The 17,562-nt window shown below is 47.5% G+C and overlaps 1 protein-coding gene across 1 annotated transcript in view; it reads right to left on the bottom strand.

Moving 5' to 3' along the window:
* Positions 1-17,562, bottom strand: part of LOC149343725 (neural cell adhesion molecule 2-like) — a 218,736-nt gene that overhangs the window by 56,918 nt on the left and 144,256 nt on the right. The window contains exon 4 of the mRNA XM_089542441.1: positions 8,698-8,808. Coding sequence (XP_089398567.1) covers positions 8,698-8,808 — 111 coding nt within the window. The remainder of the gene's footprint in view (positions 1-8,697; positions 8,809-17,562) is intronic.

A 17,562-nucleotide genomic window follows, 5' to 3' on the forward strand; every position in this document is an offset into this window, starting at 1 on the left:
TCCTCCCATCAGGCGCCCCGAGGCAGATGCGGAGGAGACTGATGCCCTAGAGTTTCTCATTAGTGCCTAGATAGAAATAGAGGGAAAGGAGGCGGCGCTGCAGTTCATCCACTCTGAAGATGTGCAGGAATAGCCGTGAATATTAGGTTTAGAATTTGGCTGGACTATTGCTGGGTGTGAAACACGGATTTAACCGCAACAATAAGACTCTTTTCGCGGCAAACTTCGGAGAAATGCTATGAAGGTTTCTACAGCGGCCATATTCCTGCATTAAATTTGCTGAAGGAGTGAAAAAAGCACTAAAAAAATAATTTCATCTACGCGCAAAGAGCATCGCGACTCAGCTGCCACTTGAGAGGCCGAATCCACGTTTTTGGCCCGACAATAGCCAAGCCAAATAGGAATTCTCGTCTTCCAGGCACTCCCGCCTTGGATGAAGTGCTCTTCACGAACATCGCATAGACCAAGGCGTCAGTTTTCCCTCTCTCAATGGCTAATGCATTGCGGTTGTGTCAAAAGTGGCCCGGTGCATGCTGTGTCCACTCCCGTAGGTCGAAAGAGAGCGTGGTAACCCTGAGAGGGAGGACAGGCCCGCATAGAGAAACGCAGAGAGCCTGTCTTCGAACGCCATCACCGGGCCAGGTCCGTCTCAAGGTGCCCTAATGCTGCCCGCACCCGTGCCGAACTATTGTGCTAGCTGTTGTAAATACTGTACACAAAGCTGTTTTTCTTTACCTTGATGCCACCTTTCTTGGAGCAGCCTGCTCATGCGTGGAAGCATCGCCGACTACCAGAAAGTCTGGGTGCATTACCCTAAGTCCCGCGGTCGGCTTGAAATCGTTACACACTCTAGACAGAAAGGAGTAAAAAGGGTGTAAAACTGTCCTCTAGCGCACACCCTTTAAAGAAGGGTGTGCGCTAGAGGACAACTTTACACCCTTTTTACACCCATATAGGTGTATTCGTGTTTAGAGGGCTCCAGTGTTGACCGCGATGTCGCAATAGCTTCAAAAGTAGCCCTGAGTGTAAAAAATTTACGTTCATTGAATAATGAAAGAAAATTACATTTAACTATTTATAACAAGCTAATCGGCTCTGATTTCGATTCTTCTGCGTAAAGGAGACCTAAGAACAAACTTTTTTTAGGTGTATTGTCCTAATTCACTTTCTGTCGCACGTCCGTTCGTGTCCAAAGTGCTACGCCGCTTTTGTGTCGATAGCCCCTGGTGAGAACTTTCGTAAATACGTTCGCTTTTTATACGACGACTTTTACGCAGTGCTGTGCATGATTATCGTATCGTGATTTGAACGCCAAAGCGTTAAGGGCTAGTGTCGCAGAAAATCCGCCGTCGGCGTCGTCGGAGACGTCTATCATGAGCGAAAATTCCACGAAAAATCCTCACAGACGCGGCCTAGGAGGCAGGTGGGCCGCCTGTGTCACGTAACCTTGTGACGTCATCAGAACTTTCCCACTGAATTGTGAGCAAATTGCGCACGGTGGCAGGTGGCAGTGAAATTAATGACTGGTCGCGAAAGGTTGCCCGCGAACAGCATCCTGGGTCGCACGAACCACACAGATGACCGCACCTGCCAATGCAGGGCAGTGGCGCAATGTTTAACCTCTGCACCACTGCTCCAGGAGTGGTATGAGCGATTTATGCATGCTAAATAGAGAATGACTAATTCTGTATGCATGGCATTAACCCGCTGAAGGTTTCGCATCATCTTTCGCGTCAGCGTCCCTTCCAATTTTCACTTAAAGGAAAGGCTACGGAAGCACTTGGCAAATCAGGACATATCACAAAAAATGCCGTTGTTTTCAACATACTTGGATGCAAAGCAGTTGCAGTTAAGGAGGATGAGAAGCTTGTATTCGGACAATAACATTTTCCGTACCGTAAGTGGCCTCCACGTCCTCCCAGAGAAATGAGAACGGTAATGGGACCGTAATTTTTTCTGAGAAGTTCTCTTATACACCAAAATATATGAAACGCTTATTTCTCCCTTGCTATGGCGTTTAAAGCGATAATTAGTAACGTTCACTTCTTGCCTAGCGGCAATAAAACAGCAAGTAATTATAATACGAACTCCGGGCTCATCACATAACCAACCACATATAAGATGGTCGGGGATGACTTTGAAGCGTCCGTCCCACGCTCTGCCATTCCGTCTTCAAATTCGCTGCATGTGCAAAAGTTCGCTTCAAATATCCAGCTTAATTCTCATTAATAAGCGCCCGCTAACGTAATCCTAATCCATCAAGGAAGCACAGCGCTCCAACCTGCGTGAAATTTCTTTATTGTTCAATGGCTAACGAGTCCGAAAAGAGCCACCTGATGGCTTTCTGAAGGCATAAGTAACTGGGTTTCGCTGGACACGCTCTAGTATGGGATAAGAAAAAAAAAGTGAATTTGCTTGTATTTGCACACAGTTGCCCCATTGTACTACTTAGTGATGAAATAAATGTAACCTTTTGCAAACGCAGCCCCGGGGCAGCTAAGAATCGCATGACTAAGCCATGCGAAAAACTTGACGGTATAACCCGCGTATCATTAACGACCGTTTTAGAGCTCGCCAAATGAGCCGCTCCACTTTTTAAAATAGAATTTTTAACGAGTATTAAATTCAACAGTCGATGCAGGCGGCCGTTAAGGGGGGAAGAAAAATATAACCCACATAGGCACTAAATCCTTCGCTCGCGGAGTTATGGTTTCGTTTCAGGAGCGCGACGTGGGCGTCCATACTTTTCGCTATGGGGATTCTTTGACAAAGCCCGCCTACCGCCGTATTAGCGCGCACTTGCGGGCGGAGAGGCAGACAATCCATTAGGACGTCAAGGGAAGCGGCTACATTGTTATAGCAAAAAGTGCGGCCACCAGATTATCCCTCCATTAACGGTTTGGGAAAGTTTTCCGTCTGGAGCTTCGGGAGGCTCTCGCAGCCGTCCTCTTGTTATGTCGTATTCTCGGCGCCCGTCCGCAACGCATATTTTGCGAACTGGACGCAGCGACAGTGGGCGTGAGGGGGCGCCGGAAGGCGGATGGAGCGGAAGATAGGGGGGGGGGGGGGGGGGGGGATTCCTTGCGGGCCGGAAATGAAGGAGGCAATCGTCATATTCGTAGCGCCGCATATGTTCGCCGTGGTGGGAAGGAATCGGTGGTTGGACGTGCCCGTCCGAGCGGATGGCTTCGCCCGGTTGCTCGAGTGAGTGCTTATCCCGGAAAAAAGCTGGAGTCTGTCTTAACTTTCAAGGCTGGTGAGGGAGTTAACGGAGTTTCCTTAGCTGCAGTGTCTTGGAATTTTGGATATTTTGGAGTGAATTTCACACGCTTAGTTTTCTCATGGCGACACTTCGCTTGTTAAGGGAAACGCAGCTCTGCTCCGGCATTTTATCGCTTCTGTTGGAGTGCATGAAAAAAGGTCTTCGCCGCGGCTGGAAACGTTTTCCGGCTATTTATAATGATAATGATGAGTTTGCCTCGGTATATCCGTTCCGTCTTCTTCTTGCCTCGTTTTTTTTTTTTTTTTCGTGAACGACAATAGTTTTGTTCCGCGCGAATGCACTTGCAACTTATCTCACACTCATGTAAACGGAAGCTGCGATAAAATTTCAAGGGGCCAATTTTCCTAACGATCCATTTCCTTTTCCATTCATTTGGGGCTCAACCATTGGTCACTCTTCCCAATGACGTAGGCCGCCCTAAAGGGCGTCACTTGGTATAAAGTGATCCCGTGCCATCTCGCACTGGCGAACCGGCGCCGACGCAGTTGAACGATGAAGCATGACGATGTATTTCACACGCCTGACGAAAGCTAATTTAGCCCCGGCAAAGAAACCGGGTGTCGTTTGAGCAACGAACTTGCCCAGCGTGCTCCATGTGGCTTAGTCGGCCTGAATGTCGCGCATACTCGTGCCCACTGGCAGTGGTGCGACCAGACTGTCTATGCATATGACTGCCCGCTTGTTTCCTCCCATGCCGCTGTTTCGTCCCGATTCGTGTCAGGACTAAATGAAGTGAAAAATGGATTAGAATATGGCTCCTGTGGCCATATTCTATGAGCTGTCCATTTTAAAATGGTCATTTCGATTCCGTCTGGTCCTCTGTCATTGGTCTCTCAGATATACCCGTTGCTTTCAACCGTCGGTGGAAAGCGAGCTGGCCATTGGGTACAAGGCAACCGGACCTCGTAAATGACTGAGACATGCAGCCGCTGCTGACATACATCGCAGCGCTCTGTCAACAGCAGACGGCCGGACATGCCTACGGCTGCCATTGACTGCGATGTGCAGCCAACGGTGACGCCCAGTCGCCTTCTACACAGCAGCCGATCGCCTTCCACAGGCGCTTGAAAACCGCTAGTGTATCTGAGTGAACAGTGACAGAGGATCAGAAGGACGAAAAACAAACATTTTAAAATGAACAGCTTATAGAATACGGCCCCTGGTCACCTTCTTTTCAAGAGTAGCTGCCTATGGAGCGTTTGTTAAGGTAGATGGTGTTGCCATCGATGCGGCCAGTGCGTGTCGTAACGAAACCCTCACGCCTGTGCCCGCTCATGTCCATAATGAATGCCAAGGGTGCAGTGCTGTCTAGCCTGCGTACGCTAGCGGCACAAAATGCACTACATGTTCTGGACGCGCTAACTCAAGTTCTCACTGTTCTACCGCAGCTGGCACAACGGCTCCCCCAGCATTAACATTTGAAAGGAAATTCAAGGAAGCCTCTTTTTTTCATTTGAATGCCCGCGGGCTCCAGTCTCGAATTTCAGATATTCGGCAATTTGTTTATGTAAATCATTTTCCTGTCCTTGTCATTTGTTAGTCGAATGTAGCAAAGATCTTGCGACTGTCAGGCTACGAGGTGTTTGCATCTACCAAGCACGGAGGAAACAGCAAAGTCATCGTCTGCATTCGATGTGAACTTCCAGTTCCAGTCGCCTTTATCAAGTTACCCCTGTAACGACCACCAGTAGGTTTTCCTAACGAGTGAAGAGGCGCAATCTCACGTTTACGCTTGTGGATGTGTATACGTCACCACTAAGTCGATTTGATGCCGCATGATTCAGTGCCTTTATGGCGGCTACACCTGTCCCCGGCAGAAAGTTTAACATGGAGAAAATCTAGCATGCTCAAAAGAACGGAGGTAGCCTGTATGCTGTAAAGAGAAAACTAGATATAGGTAAAACCCAGATGTATGCGCTAAAAGACAAATAGGGCAATGCAACTAGCAATAAGAATACGACAGGTAAAGTAGCCGAAGAGTTTAGCACAAATCTATACAGTAGCGAATGTAATCAGAACGTTACTGACAGGGGGGATCGAGCAAAGCAATGGGACACCCCGCCAGTAACGAAGGAGAAAGTAAAGAAAGCCTCAAGAGCAATGCAAAGTGGGAAAGCAGCTGATGAGGATCCGATAACAGTGGATTTGTTGAAGGACGCAAGACAGATTCTGCTAGAAAAACTAGCCACCCTGTATACGCAATGCTTTGCGACGTCGAGAGTACCAGAAGCTTGTAAGAACGCTAACATGATCTTAATTCATAAGGAAGGAGACGTCAAGGACTTCAACAATTACAGACCTATTAGCTTACTGTCCGTTGCCCACAAGGTATTTACTAAGGTAATCGCTAATAGAGTCAAGACAGCCCTAGTCTTCAATCAACCAAATGATCAAGTAGGCATTCGTTAAGGATACTCGATAATAGACCATATTCCCGCTGTCTGTCAGGTGATAGAAAAATGCGGAGAATATAACCAGCCCCTATATATAGCCTTCATTGATTACGAGAAAGCATTTGACTCAGTGGAAACCTAGGCTGTCATGCAGGCATTGCGGAATCAGGGTGTAGAAGAGTGTTATGTGAAAATATCGGAGGATATTTATAAAGATCGAACACTACCATAGTCGTCCATAAAGAAAGCAATAAAATTTTAATATGGAAAGGTGTCAGGCAGGGAGACACGATCTCGCCAATGCTATTCACCGCCTGTTTACAGGAAGTATTCCGGGGTATGAAATGGGAGCAGTTGGGGTTAAGAGTTAATGGGGAATACCTAAGTAATTTGCAATTCGCTGATGGCATTGCCTTGCTAAGTCACTCAGGACATGAACTGCAGGCAGTGCACAAAGGTGGGGCTAAAAATAAACATGCAGAAAACCACAGTAATGTTCAACAGTCTGTCAAGAGAACAGCAGTTCGCAATTGGTAGCCAGGTGCTGGAATTAGTAAGGGAATATATCTATTTAGGGCAGGTAGTGACAGCTGATCCGGATCATGAGAAGGAAATAACTAGAAGGATAAGAATGGGGTGGAGCGCATATGGCAGGTTCTCTCAGATCATGAATGGCAGTTCACCAATATCCCTCGAGAGAAAAGTATACAACAGCTGCATCTTACCGGTACTCACCTATGGGGCAGAAACGTGGAGGCTAACAAAGAGGGTTCAGCTTAGGTTAAGGTTTGCCTGGATTGCCGAAATGGGCCTCTACGGCCGCAACCGTACTAACCACCCAGGAGAATCCAGTCATTGCCTACCCAATGGTTGACGCCCTGAGGGCACATTTCCGGCACCTCTCCCGGGTTCCGTCTCACCATATTGCCAGTCTTCCTACTAACAGGCCACACACACCGTTTACAAACACCATTGATGCCCATAGCCTCATTCTGCCGTCGAAGTTGACACCTGCTTCTAAACCGGTCCTCGCTCCACTGTGAAGATTTCACCAACCACGTGTGCTTTCAATACGCGGAGTCAAGGAGAAGGTCAATTTGTCGTCTACAGAAGTAAAATAAGTCACTCTTGAATACTTCCATGAGCACCATTCGAACCGATCACGTCCACACCGACGGCTCATTGAACCCAAACGATTCTTCGGACTTCGTGGTCCTCCATGTAAACACTCTAGAAATCAGAGTTAGGACAGCTCACCAGACTTCTTCGACGGGTGCCGGCCGCTCTTCGTATTGGTGGTAAGCATATCAATAAGCACAGTACCCAGCAGTGGTCTATTTCCTCCGATTCCAAAGCAGCCCTCCAAGGCTTACAAGCTGCTCTTCGCTGTGGAACCCATGAACAACTGGTCGTGGAAAGTGGAGACCTACATCACTTTTCCATCAATAAACGGCCAACATTATCTAGCAGTGACTTCCAGGACACACTGGCATAGCAGGCAATCACCGCACGGACGAGGTCGTGCGAACTGCTCACGACGACGGAGATTGTGTGTCGATCCCCATTCCGAGAGCAGACGCAGCGAGCAGGCTTGGCGCACATGCGCGGAAGATCACGCTTGCCCCTCTGAATTCCGACCGAGTTTTGAACTCATGTTTACACTCAATGGACAGTGACCTTAAGTTCTGCCTTCCGCCCGGCCTACCACGACGTGAAACGACTTTCCTGTGTCGCCTGTGGCTTGATGCAGCTTTCACCAACTATTATAGCTTCGTAATAGGTATAGACTCTAAAGCCAGAAAGGAAACAGATTTTTCTTTTATTCTTAGCATTGCTGCTGGCGCGGTCTGTCATGCTTTCACATTAAGCCTAGGAAAAGGAGGAGGAGGAGGATGTAGAAGAGGAAAGGCAGGGAGGTTAACCGAAAGAATAATCGGTTTGCTACCCTACAGTAACTAAAGGAAAGGAGCAGACAGTGAACAACACAATCAAAGAATAATTCAAATAACTAAAATATTTAGTGTAGAGTTAGCGTATCAAGCAGGTAAACCAGATAGTTAATGCAAACTGTGTTTTGCTTGCAAGGACGTTATGTTCGGGTGCACTAAAAAAATTTGGTTACCCACAGCAAAAACAAAAGCCTAAATGGCATATTTGATCCAGTCTCGTTGGGAGTGGGTGATGCATGTTTTAGCTCAGCCACCAACACCAACGGAGAAGACTTGAAATGCAAATGCCTGGTCTAAAAATGATTCCTGGACCTTTTGTAACTCAACCTCAACAAGGTCGTAAAGCCACAGAAAGAATACCATACAGCACAGGATAAAGTCATTCCCTAGGGCGCGAGAAAATTTTAGCCAACGACTTCGTGCAAACAAAAACCTGCACTCAGTAAGCACTGTATTCCGCGTAGCAAGGTCCGGATTGATTGCTCCTGCTCAACTGTGCTGCTGAGAGCCATCCAATCCCCGCCGGGGTGCCCCAGAGCAGCGTGTCCGACTTGACGCCTAATTCTAAACCGCGCCCTCTCTTAAGGATGGCATTTAGAGCGCACGACACCACGACAACCTTCCTTTCCTCTTCCTCCTCCTTATGACTTCTTTTCTCTCTCTCCCTCTCTCTCTCTAGCCATGTATCACTTGCGTCCCTTCTCACGACCGCGGAGACGAGAAAAATGCGTGCTCTGTTGCAACACCCCGTTCTCTCGTTCCCTCCTGCCGCAACAACTCATCCAGGCCGCTTACAGTCGTCCGAGAGAAGTCGCGCCACTGTCGTTTCGCTGCGAGCTAGGCCCCGGCGCTCGTTTGGAGGCACCCTAGAGACGCGAAAACACTACGCGTGAAAGGAGTCTCGGGATGCGGTGCGGCGGTTGCGGTAAAGATCCCAGCAACCGGCTCGACGAGCGGGCGCTGCTCCTCAAGACCTCGGAAGAGGTGGCTGCGTGGTCATTAGCACTAACGTGGCGCGTCCATTAGGCTCGAGACGCAACGCTGAGCACCGACGACGCCGTTTGGGTCTCACCTCCTTTGACCCGGCAGAGGAGGCTCAGGCGGGAGCCTTCGTCGTAGGGCCCCACGGTGCCGTGAAGACTGCGTCCCGATTCGTCCACGATCACGGGCAGCTCCGGTGGCACTGCGCAATGGAGAGAAGGGAAATGAATTTACAGGAAAGAGGATGAGCACGGAGAAGTGATACTAGGGCAGGGAAAGGTAAGGTTTCACGGGAAATGCGGAAGTGGGAGTGACATTGTCCATCCAAGCGACACAGTTGCATCACGGCGATCGCTTCCTTATTCATAGAGCACGCGGGAAAGGCGTTGGGGTTAGTTCACCTGTTTGGATTTGCTGGGCGAACGCTACTGCTCCCTGCAGTCGACCACTGCAACCGAGGTAGGAAATACAAGCACTCTTCCACAGCGCAGTGGTCAGCGATTTTGGGCATATAATATACTGGGCAGTAATTTACGTTCCATTCTCTAAATTATACCTGCCTTTAATGAGCAGCTGTGCCGGCTTTATAGAATTATAGAATTTCTAATTCGAGTGAAGGAGCAATTTTTAAACAAAGTGTAGACAGCGAACAAAACGTGTTGTTTCAAGTACCGAGAGTTAAACTATTCTACTCGGCGATACAAAAGGTTAGTTGGTAGGGAATTTCATCCCTTAAATGCGCTAAGCGTAGACAGAGCGGGGACGAACGCTAAGTCCAGTTATAATATTTTTATTCGTCCTTGTTCTCCCTACACTCAGCGCATTCAAATAACGAAGAACTAAACTGTGAACTAAGAGATTGCAATTTCAACTTGGGTCGCTTACATAGACAGGATGATTTCTCTTCCACGGCGTGATTAGCGAACCCTCTGGTTCTTTGGTAGCATTTTACGGGATGGCTTCGGTATGAAAAACAAGCGACAAGTGTCTTAACCGCCGAAGTTTAAAATCGTTTATGAGCGTAACATGCAGTAATTATTATTTTAGCAGTCATATTATTCGTAAGCCTACAATTATATATTATCGACCAGATTTGATCGTAGGAGCTCATCAACGCTCAGTAATCGGTGCGCAGTTTTTTCTCGATGCATTCGATTTCCCGGAAAATGGTGCGAGCGAAATCCCCCATTAACCCTGAAACTCATTAGAGGTGCAGCCGCTCGCGGAGCGGGCGCTTGCAGGAGTCTCTCTCAAGGGCTGATAGCAAACCGTAATGCATTTAACCTTCGATATATATTGACTGCGCGACTACGACACTTCTCAAGGCATTTTTCATTGCTTCATGGCTATACTTTATTTCTTATTGTCACTGCTGGTGCTAAGAGCTAAACTATCGTCTAGTTGCGAACAGCAGCATAGTTGACCTTGGTGTCAAGAATTTTAAGCAGCTGCTCTAAAATACAGAAAAATTTGAAGTCATCATAACTAGATCTGGTTATCTTCTGTTTATAAAGTCGCACATATACTAAAAAGTCGATAGGAAACATAAGATTAAGACCAATACCGTTATCCAGAGAGCCGAGACCGATGGTCCCACAGGGTATCGTTAACACCTAAGTTGGAACTTAGATAAAGACGTAATTTTTCGTGTTCTTTATATGGAATAGTTACATTGCTCATTGAAAAATGGGACGGCGTTTTGCATAACAACGGATACAAAAGAGTTAGTAATAAAATCCCTTCAAATGAGAGACAAACTCATTTTACATGCTCGCCTAATCACTCACTTCAAGCGTCACTAATTCACCACTATAGGCACCGTGTATCCGCTGGCGCGTTCACCTTCGGCGCTGCGTTCAGCGCCACCTGTGGACAGCTTCGCGTCCCGAGGAGAACACGTAAAGGAATACACGTAAAAAATATATTTCAAAGCGGTTTTATTATTTCACAGTATGCCTATGTTGCCGTCCCTTCGAGAAGGAGAGCCGAGCACAGCATAGAACATATTGTGAAATTCTTAAATGCCGCTTCAAAGGCGATGTATTCTTTAATACACCGCGACGCGAGCGTGCTTGGTCACCATAGGTTGGAGACATCAGGTGGGAGTGCGACCCATTGAAACACGTAAACAAAACTTTCCGAACAATACACAGTCTCCTCAGGGGGCCGCCCTTTCGTTCACAGTTTGGCAGTGCTTTGAAGGAGACTGAACAGGTATGCAACGCCATTTCGAAGGCAATCTTTAAAACACCGCGAGAAATGGGTGTTGTGAGACCGGACATACCCCTTAATGGGTCTATATCGGCTGGCTGTTTCTCCAAATCGCGCAAGCTTCTCGTGGTGCTCCACAGGCTACCGCGTGCGCTACACTTGCTCACCGATATCGTCATTCAAACTGGACAGCCTAGACTGTTCTACATGAAAAGAAGTTCTTAAACAACATGATAAGCGAACAATAGCAGACTGCGCACTTTAACAGAACACGGCGCAGACGATGCCCCCGGGCTAGCGTGTTTGTAAACGCAGCGGTGTTTCGGCCGGTCAGTGGCCTCACAGGTTTCTTTCGAGATGGAAACTTGAACACAGGCTTCTTTTTTATGGCTTCTGGGGGTTTATACGTCCCAAAGTGACTCAGGCTATGAGGGATGCCGTAGAGAAGGGCTCCGGAAGTTTCGACCACCTGGGGTTCTTTCACCTGCACTGACATCACACAGCACACGGGCCTCTAGAATTTCGCCTCAGTCGAAATGCAACCAGTGCGGCCGAGATTGAACCTGCGCCTTTCGGGTCAGCAGCCAAGCGCTGTAACCACTGAGAAACCGCGGCGGCCCACTAAAGGCGTTAAGCTTTTTCAACCCGGCAATACGACGTGATGGAATATATGACCAAAAATGGGAGTGAGGTAGCGTTACTGTATGCCTTAGGCCGACGACAAAGGAACTGCGTCAAAGGAAACAACGACGCAGTTATTAACTTACTCTACTGCTTCACTCCAAAGAGCACATATGCAACAAGCAAGCAGCCTTTCACAGGTCTTTTACGAAGACCACAAACAATTGCGTGATGAAAATAATCACGCAGAACGATTCAACAAGAACTCACCTGTGACAACTAATGATTGGAATCTATGCAAAGTTTTCATCGTTTGTGCTCCACCGCCACGGTGGCTCAGTTGGTACGGTGCTCGGTTGCTGACCAGAAAGACGCGGGTTCGATCCCGGCCACAGCATTCGAATTTTGATGGAAGCGAAATTCTAGAGGCCCGTGTGCTGTGCGATGTCAGTGCACGTTAAAGAACCCCAAGTGGTCGAAATTTCCGGAACCCCCCACTACGGCGTCCTTCATAGCCTGAGTTGCTTTGGGACGTTAAACCCCAATAAACCAACAAACGTTTGTGCTCCCAATGTTGCGTCGGAAAGTGGCAAAACTAGTCCCCGGTGAAATGCGATAAGTGCTGTTGCGGGCACTAGCACAGCAGTTGGCGTCGTGTTACGGTGCGGCCCCTGCCATATTAAGTGTGGCGCGCGTGTGTGGCGCGCGTGTGTGGTGCGCGTTGTTCGTGCGCGGGTTTTTGTGCGCGGGTTTTTGTGCGCGGTTTTCCACCGGGCGTGCTTCCCCCGCGTATGGACCCACTAGAACTTTCTTGGACACTTTTTGTTTTTGGACACTTACGTTCCCTGTGAGTGTGTGTGCATAGGGCGACATCAGTTGCCGCAATGTATCTTTGTTTTTTGTAAAGGGACGGATGCCCCTTTTTGATCGTGAGTCCAAATAAACTTCTCTTATGCCTCATTTTCGGCTCCATAGGTGACGCAAAGAAACTCTGCGGCAAACCGCAAGATGCTGCTTCCGTGGTTGCTCCCATGGCTGCTCCATCGGCGTCGCATTCACCCTCCGGACGCTCATGTCGCCACTAGAGGCGCGTGCGTCGCTACTGAGTTATGTGCGCTGGGTGCCTATACGCAGCAAAAATGCTGCTTTAACCATGCCCTTAAAAGGAGTCCTCATCTAGGTTTTAGCTCAAGGAAAATTAGAGTTATCTGCGTAGTTCATTTTTTTCTGTTTACCTTTTAACATTTCAACTTCTTATACTTCTCTGCATACACACGTTCAGCCAGCAACATTGAGCGAAAAATTTCTTTGCAGTACAGTGTTGCATGTGATGTATGCCTACTATGCTTTCCCAACCGTGGCGGTCTTATTAATTACCTAAATAAATGTTTTAGTATTAAATGAAGAATTCCGTAACAACAACACAAAAAGGGGCGAATGTTAGGTATAGCGCTACGGCGCTTTCGAAAATAACAAATCAGAGAAGCCAACAAACTCATATGAACAGACAATCACAATACAAGACCTCCGGAAACTGACGGTCGAATTACTGCAGAGGTTCTGGCGTGCACACACTTCGTACCGGTTAATAAAAATACATACCGGGAAGAGCTTTCCAGCTATTTACATTTCGCTTGACAAATTAATAAATTAATCTATTCTTTCGTGAATAAGATTCAAAGAGAAAACTAATGGCAGTTTTGTTCATTTATTCCTTCCACGCAACTATTACGCGTATTACATGAAACGCTGCTTAGTTGACAATGAATTATTTATTAAAGTAATAATACATTAGCAGCTTCTGAGCTCTTATAAGTAACACCAGCATGTAAATGCTCCTACTTGCAGTAGAGTGAAGCAAAAACGCACGCGGATACAAACATCTGTATGAGAGTTTGAGTCACGGTGCAGTGCGTATTGAAATAAAAGCAAACTATGAAAAACAAAACACCGCGAGTCTGGCACAAGGCAAAGCCCACTTAGCAGGAACACTTGAGAACGTGGTTTTGAGGCTCACGTCGCGTCGTCTGTGGGCGCCTGATATAGCAAGTGTCATCGTATAGTGGGACACGGCCTCAACACCCTGACAGTACTAAAGCTGCGTAAGCCGCACAGCCTCGATCTCAAAAGTACGCCCCCGTCAAAAGTATACAGCCCAAAGAGTTTGCTTCTAAGCTATTTTACGGGGCTTCCCAGCGCACCAAGAAGTACAAAGATTGGGAGTATTGAGGACGCGAAGCCATTACTCTTCAAAGAGGTTACAGTCGCTGAGAATGCACAGCGACGCATACAGGAGGCCTCACAAGCAAACCCGTTGAGCCTTATACTTTTGACGGGGGGTGTTTGTGTTAAATGTGGTCTCCCTGTATATGAGTATTGTGAATGCTTTCGAGCATACATGCCTGAGTCAGGGGAAACGAGAATGAAATGCTCAGGGACACAAGCTTCTCAGAGCAGCATAGACAGGCATACGGTACGGAACGCAACAAATTCTTATAAAAACTTGTAAGCTGGCAGTCGCGTTATCTGCACGCCGAACTTCGTTCATTTGTGCTCGCGTCAGAAAGTTTTCATTCGTAGCCTCCGCACAGACGTGGTCGGCCCGCACTGTATCAGGCTAGATCGAATACCCCTCAAGCATATGGCTTGTCTTGAATCTCACTGGGCTGTCTGCTCGTCGTCTAGACAGCGCCCCTCCGCGTATGCACGGGTCATCGATCTCACTGTCCTCTGCACGGGCTCAATCGGTACTTTGACAGCAATCAATGAAAGGCTCAATCCGCAGTTCGACGTTATTGATTGAGGTGGTGCGATTTGCAAGTAAAGCAGTTTCAAGGCGGCAGTAGCTTCAAAAGAACTTGCACAGATTTGAGCTTCCCGCTTTTACTTTTGGGTCAGAAAAGTTTTAAAACATATCACGAGACCTTTCAAGGAGGTACCACGAGCAAAATTAACCCGTAATGATTGCTTTCACTGCCATTTGATTGATGGCCGCCGCGAGGCTGTGATGCGCGTTTCTAAAGCCTCCCACTTCGAATACGGCCAAAAACGTGGAGCGCTGGAACTGCTTGCAATCAGCTTGGCCTATGTAGAGTTAAAAAAAACATCCTTAGCGCTTCATAGACAGGTTTTGTGAAATTTTCGGATGCACAATTCAGGTACGAGCCTATGGTTGAGAGGCGTACGCAATGTATGGCTTTAATATGAGAATGAATTTTGATGTGACGATTGCTGAAACTTCCTATTATTTGCTCCAATCTCCTGAATATTATAAGAGAAGATGAGACCTCTGCCCCTGACTACGGTCTAAAAGGAAAAGCGGAGACAAAAATTACTAGGTGTACACGTTTGGACTTGCAGAGATGCATGATTTAGTTGAAGCAACATGACTCTGATGTCACTGCCTTGCTTCCGCAGGCTACACTCTCACCTGCAAAGCCATAAACAATGCGCACTACGCTGCATATAAGAAAAGTGTAATCCAGGGCATTTGGAGCCTCTCTCGGTAGAGAAAGGTGATCTAAAAAAATTTAATGGTGATTACACCTTTGATAATCCGGCTGATCAGGCTGTCTCGTCCACTCAGAGGATTTAAATTTATATCATTTACTTTCAAGGCCACTACCAGGCATGAGCGTATGACGGTTGCGTTTCTATTTAGAGAGGGCTACAACGCGTGTGTTATCGTGTGGGGAGCGTGTTGACGCGCCATCTTGACCATCTTATCGTTGCAGCACATTTACAGGCAGAGTTCCGAGAGCGTTCGCACTGCGTTGGACAATCAGCAGGTTTGTGATTCCGTGCAGCGCCCACAGCATGACGCTCCATCTCAGCTGAATCCGTAAGCCGCCCTCAACGCGACCGATGTGAAACGTCGCCGCTGATTGCTTTCTTACAACTGCTACGCCTGTTACGGCACAGGCGCTCAAGATGCCACGCCATGCAGTCATTTCAAGATCTTATCTTGTGTCGTGTTCCAAGGTGCTCGACGCCGTCTTGCTGCGCCTATACTACGCAGGAGGCCGGGAACCTTGGCTTTAACAGCTAGAGCTATAAAAGTAATAAAATTACTGGCGCGAAGCAGAAAGGACTGGAGAAAAGCGCCGGAACCGACGCAGATTGGAGAAATCGATTAGGACCATTGCCCTCCCGATGACAGATAGCTTCCCGGGGACGTTTCTTACGCGTATGCATTGCATATCGTAATGGTGTTGTTTTAGATATGCATGGTATCATTCAGGTTTTCCTACTGCTCAGTAAAGCAGGAGAACTCCGAGTATTGTTAGTACGCGAACTCCGAGTATTGTGAAAGTGGGGTGTCACTGAGGAGAGAAAATGTTTTGCACTGCCGAGGAGATGAACGGTCACAAGACATGGCAGCTGACAAAGATCCTAAATGGCTTGTTGAACTTGTCTGTAAACACAATACTGCTCTTCTTTTTGTCTAATTTAATTTCCTTCTATACAGGAACCAAGATCATTAGGAAGCCGACGATCTCAAGAATTTGGCCTTAATGCACGTTCAATAAAAGGCATTGATTAAAGGTTACCTGGGAGAAAAAAAAAACTCGTTCAGGGCGGACACAAACGAAGGAAATTCCCCTTGGTAATTTGGGTAGATATAAGCGGAGTGAACCTAACGCATTTCATCTGATCTCTGCTGTACAAGACCCTCATATAGCAAATTAACGAAGTGAAAAAGACCCGCAGCCTTCTGACGGCCCCGGGGTCCGAAATAAAAATCAGAAACGACGAGACAAACAGAGCGGCAAGAGCGGGAAATAGCGCTATCAACAGGGCGAACAAAGTGGCAATTCAGCACTCTGCTCCGAAGGCCCCACCACGGTTGCGTTGCGTCGCCGATCAGTCTCTCGTATATATATACGTCCGCAGCAGCAACGGCGACAGCAGTGCCACTAGCGGCAATCCATGACGTGGCGGCGACGCTATATAGCTATAGCCGAGCACGGGGCGGGGAAAAAGGGAGTCCTTTTATTTCTTGCACACACCGTGGGCTCGGCCGACGCCATCTGTTTACGATGGGCCGCAAACAAAGCTGGTGGACTGCTGCCGCTTGTGTGTGCGTTTGTTTGCCGCGAAAACTGCTGCGTCGCCTGCCTAGCTTGTTGCTACGCTATAGGAAAGACCAGAGCTCGTTGCCCTTTATGGAGCGCTCCCGACACGCCTGGCAGCGCGTTTCGTGCGGACTCTGTCATATCGCTTTATTTATTCCTCATAGAGGCCGCCACTTTCCACAGTAGAAAAAAAAAAGTATACAGTGAACGAGCGTGAGCGTGTTGCTTGGACTCTTGGCTATACATTCGCGCGTGGGAAGTCTTTTGACAGTTTTCGTTCGACCAAGCTGCGATCACGTCATTTCCAGGCTGATTATTCGCCTTTTAAAGGTAGTAATGAAGTTTTCAAATACTCTTTCTAATTGGAGGCTTCGCACACCAGTTTTGGAAGTGTCGGTGCACACGTAAGCTGCCAGACGAAGAAAGCAAGCAAGAATTCCCCACTGGAATCCGGCGCCTGGTGGAGACGTATGCAATTTAACGGAGAGCACTAATAATGGTACAATGCTTCAGTAGGAAAAGCTGCGTTTAGGAAAGGAGTGAAACTACACGCGGCGCAAAAGACAGGAACAGAAGAGAAGACACAAACTACAGGACTGGCGCTGTAGTTGATTGTGTCTTCTCTTCTGCCCCTGTTCTTTGAGCTGCGATACTTTTACTTAAGACGAGCCACCGACTAGCCCATATCAAAATTTTGATCGACAGGAGTAAAACCTTGCGTAGCCTCATTCCTCTTGAGGATGTCGCACGCAAAATGCCTTCTGGCAGTCTGACTTTTTTTTTTTTTTTCAGTGTACTAACATTAGCTGGCTGGGTGTTTTTGAATACAGTGGGGATGTTGGTCTCGATTACCATATTTTTATTAATAAACTTGTCGGAAATAAAAGCAGCATAATTTCTGGAGGCAGAGGGGCATTCTTATTCTCCTTCTTTCTTTGACTGTTGTATTTCTAAATTAACAAGCTTCTTGCAGGTGAGATGTTAACGCTGTCTTCATACATTGAGGTTAAAGTCGTTTAGAAACGAAAGCTGCAAGAGGTATTACCGCT

Source organism: Amblyomma mixtum, chromosome 5 (assembly GCF_055824585.1).
Source record: "Amblyomma mixtum isolate Tamu chromosome 5, ASM5582458v1, whole genome shotgun sequence".
Lineage (NCBI taxonomy): Eukaryota > Metazoa > Arthropoda > Arachnida > Ixodida > Ixodidae > Amblyomma > Amblyomma mixtum.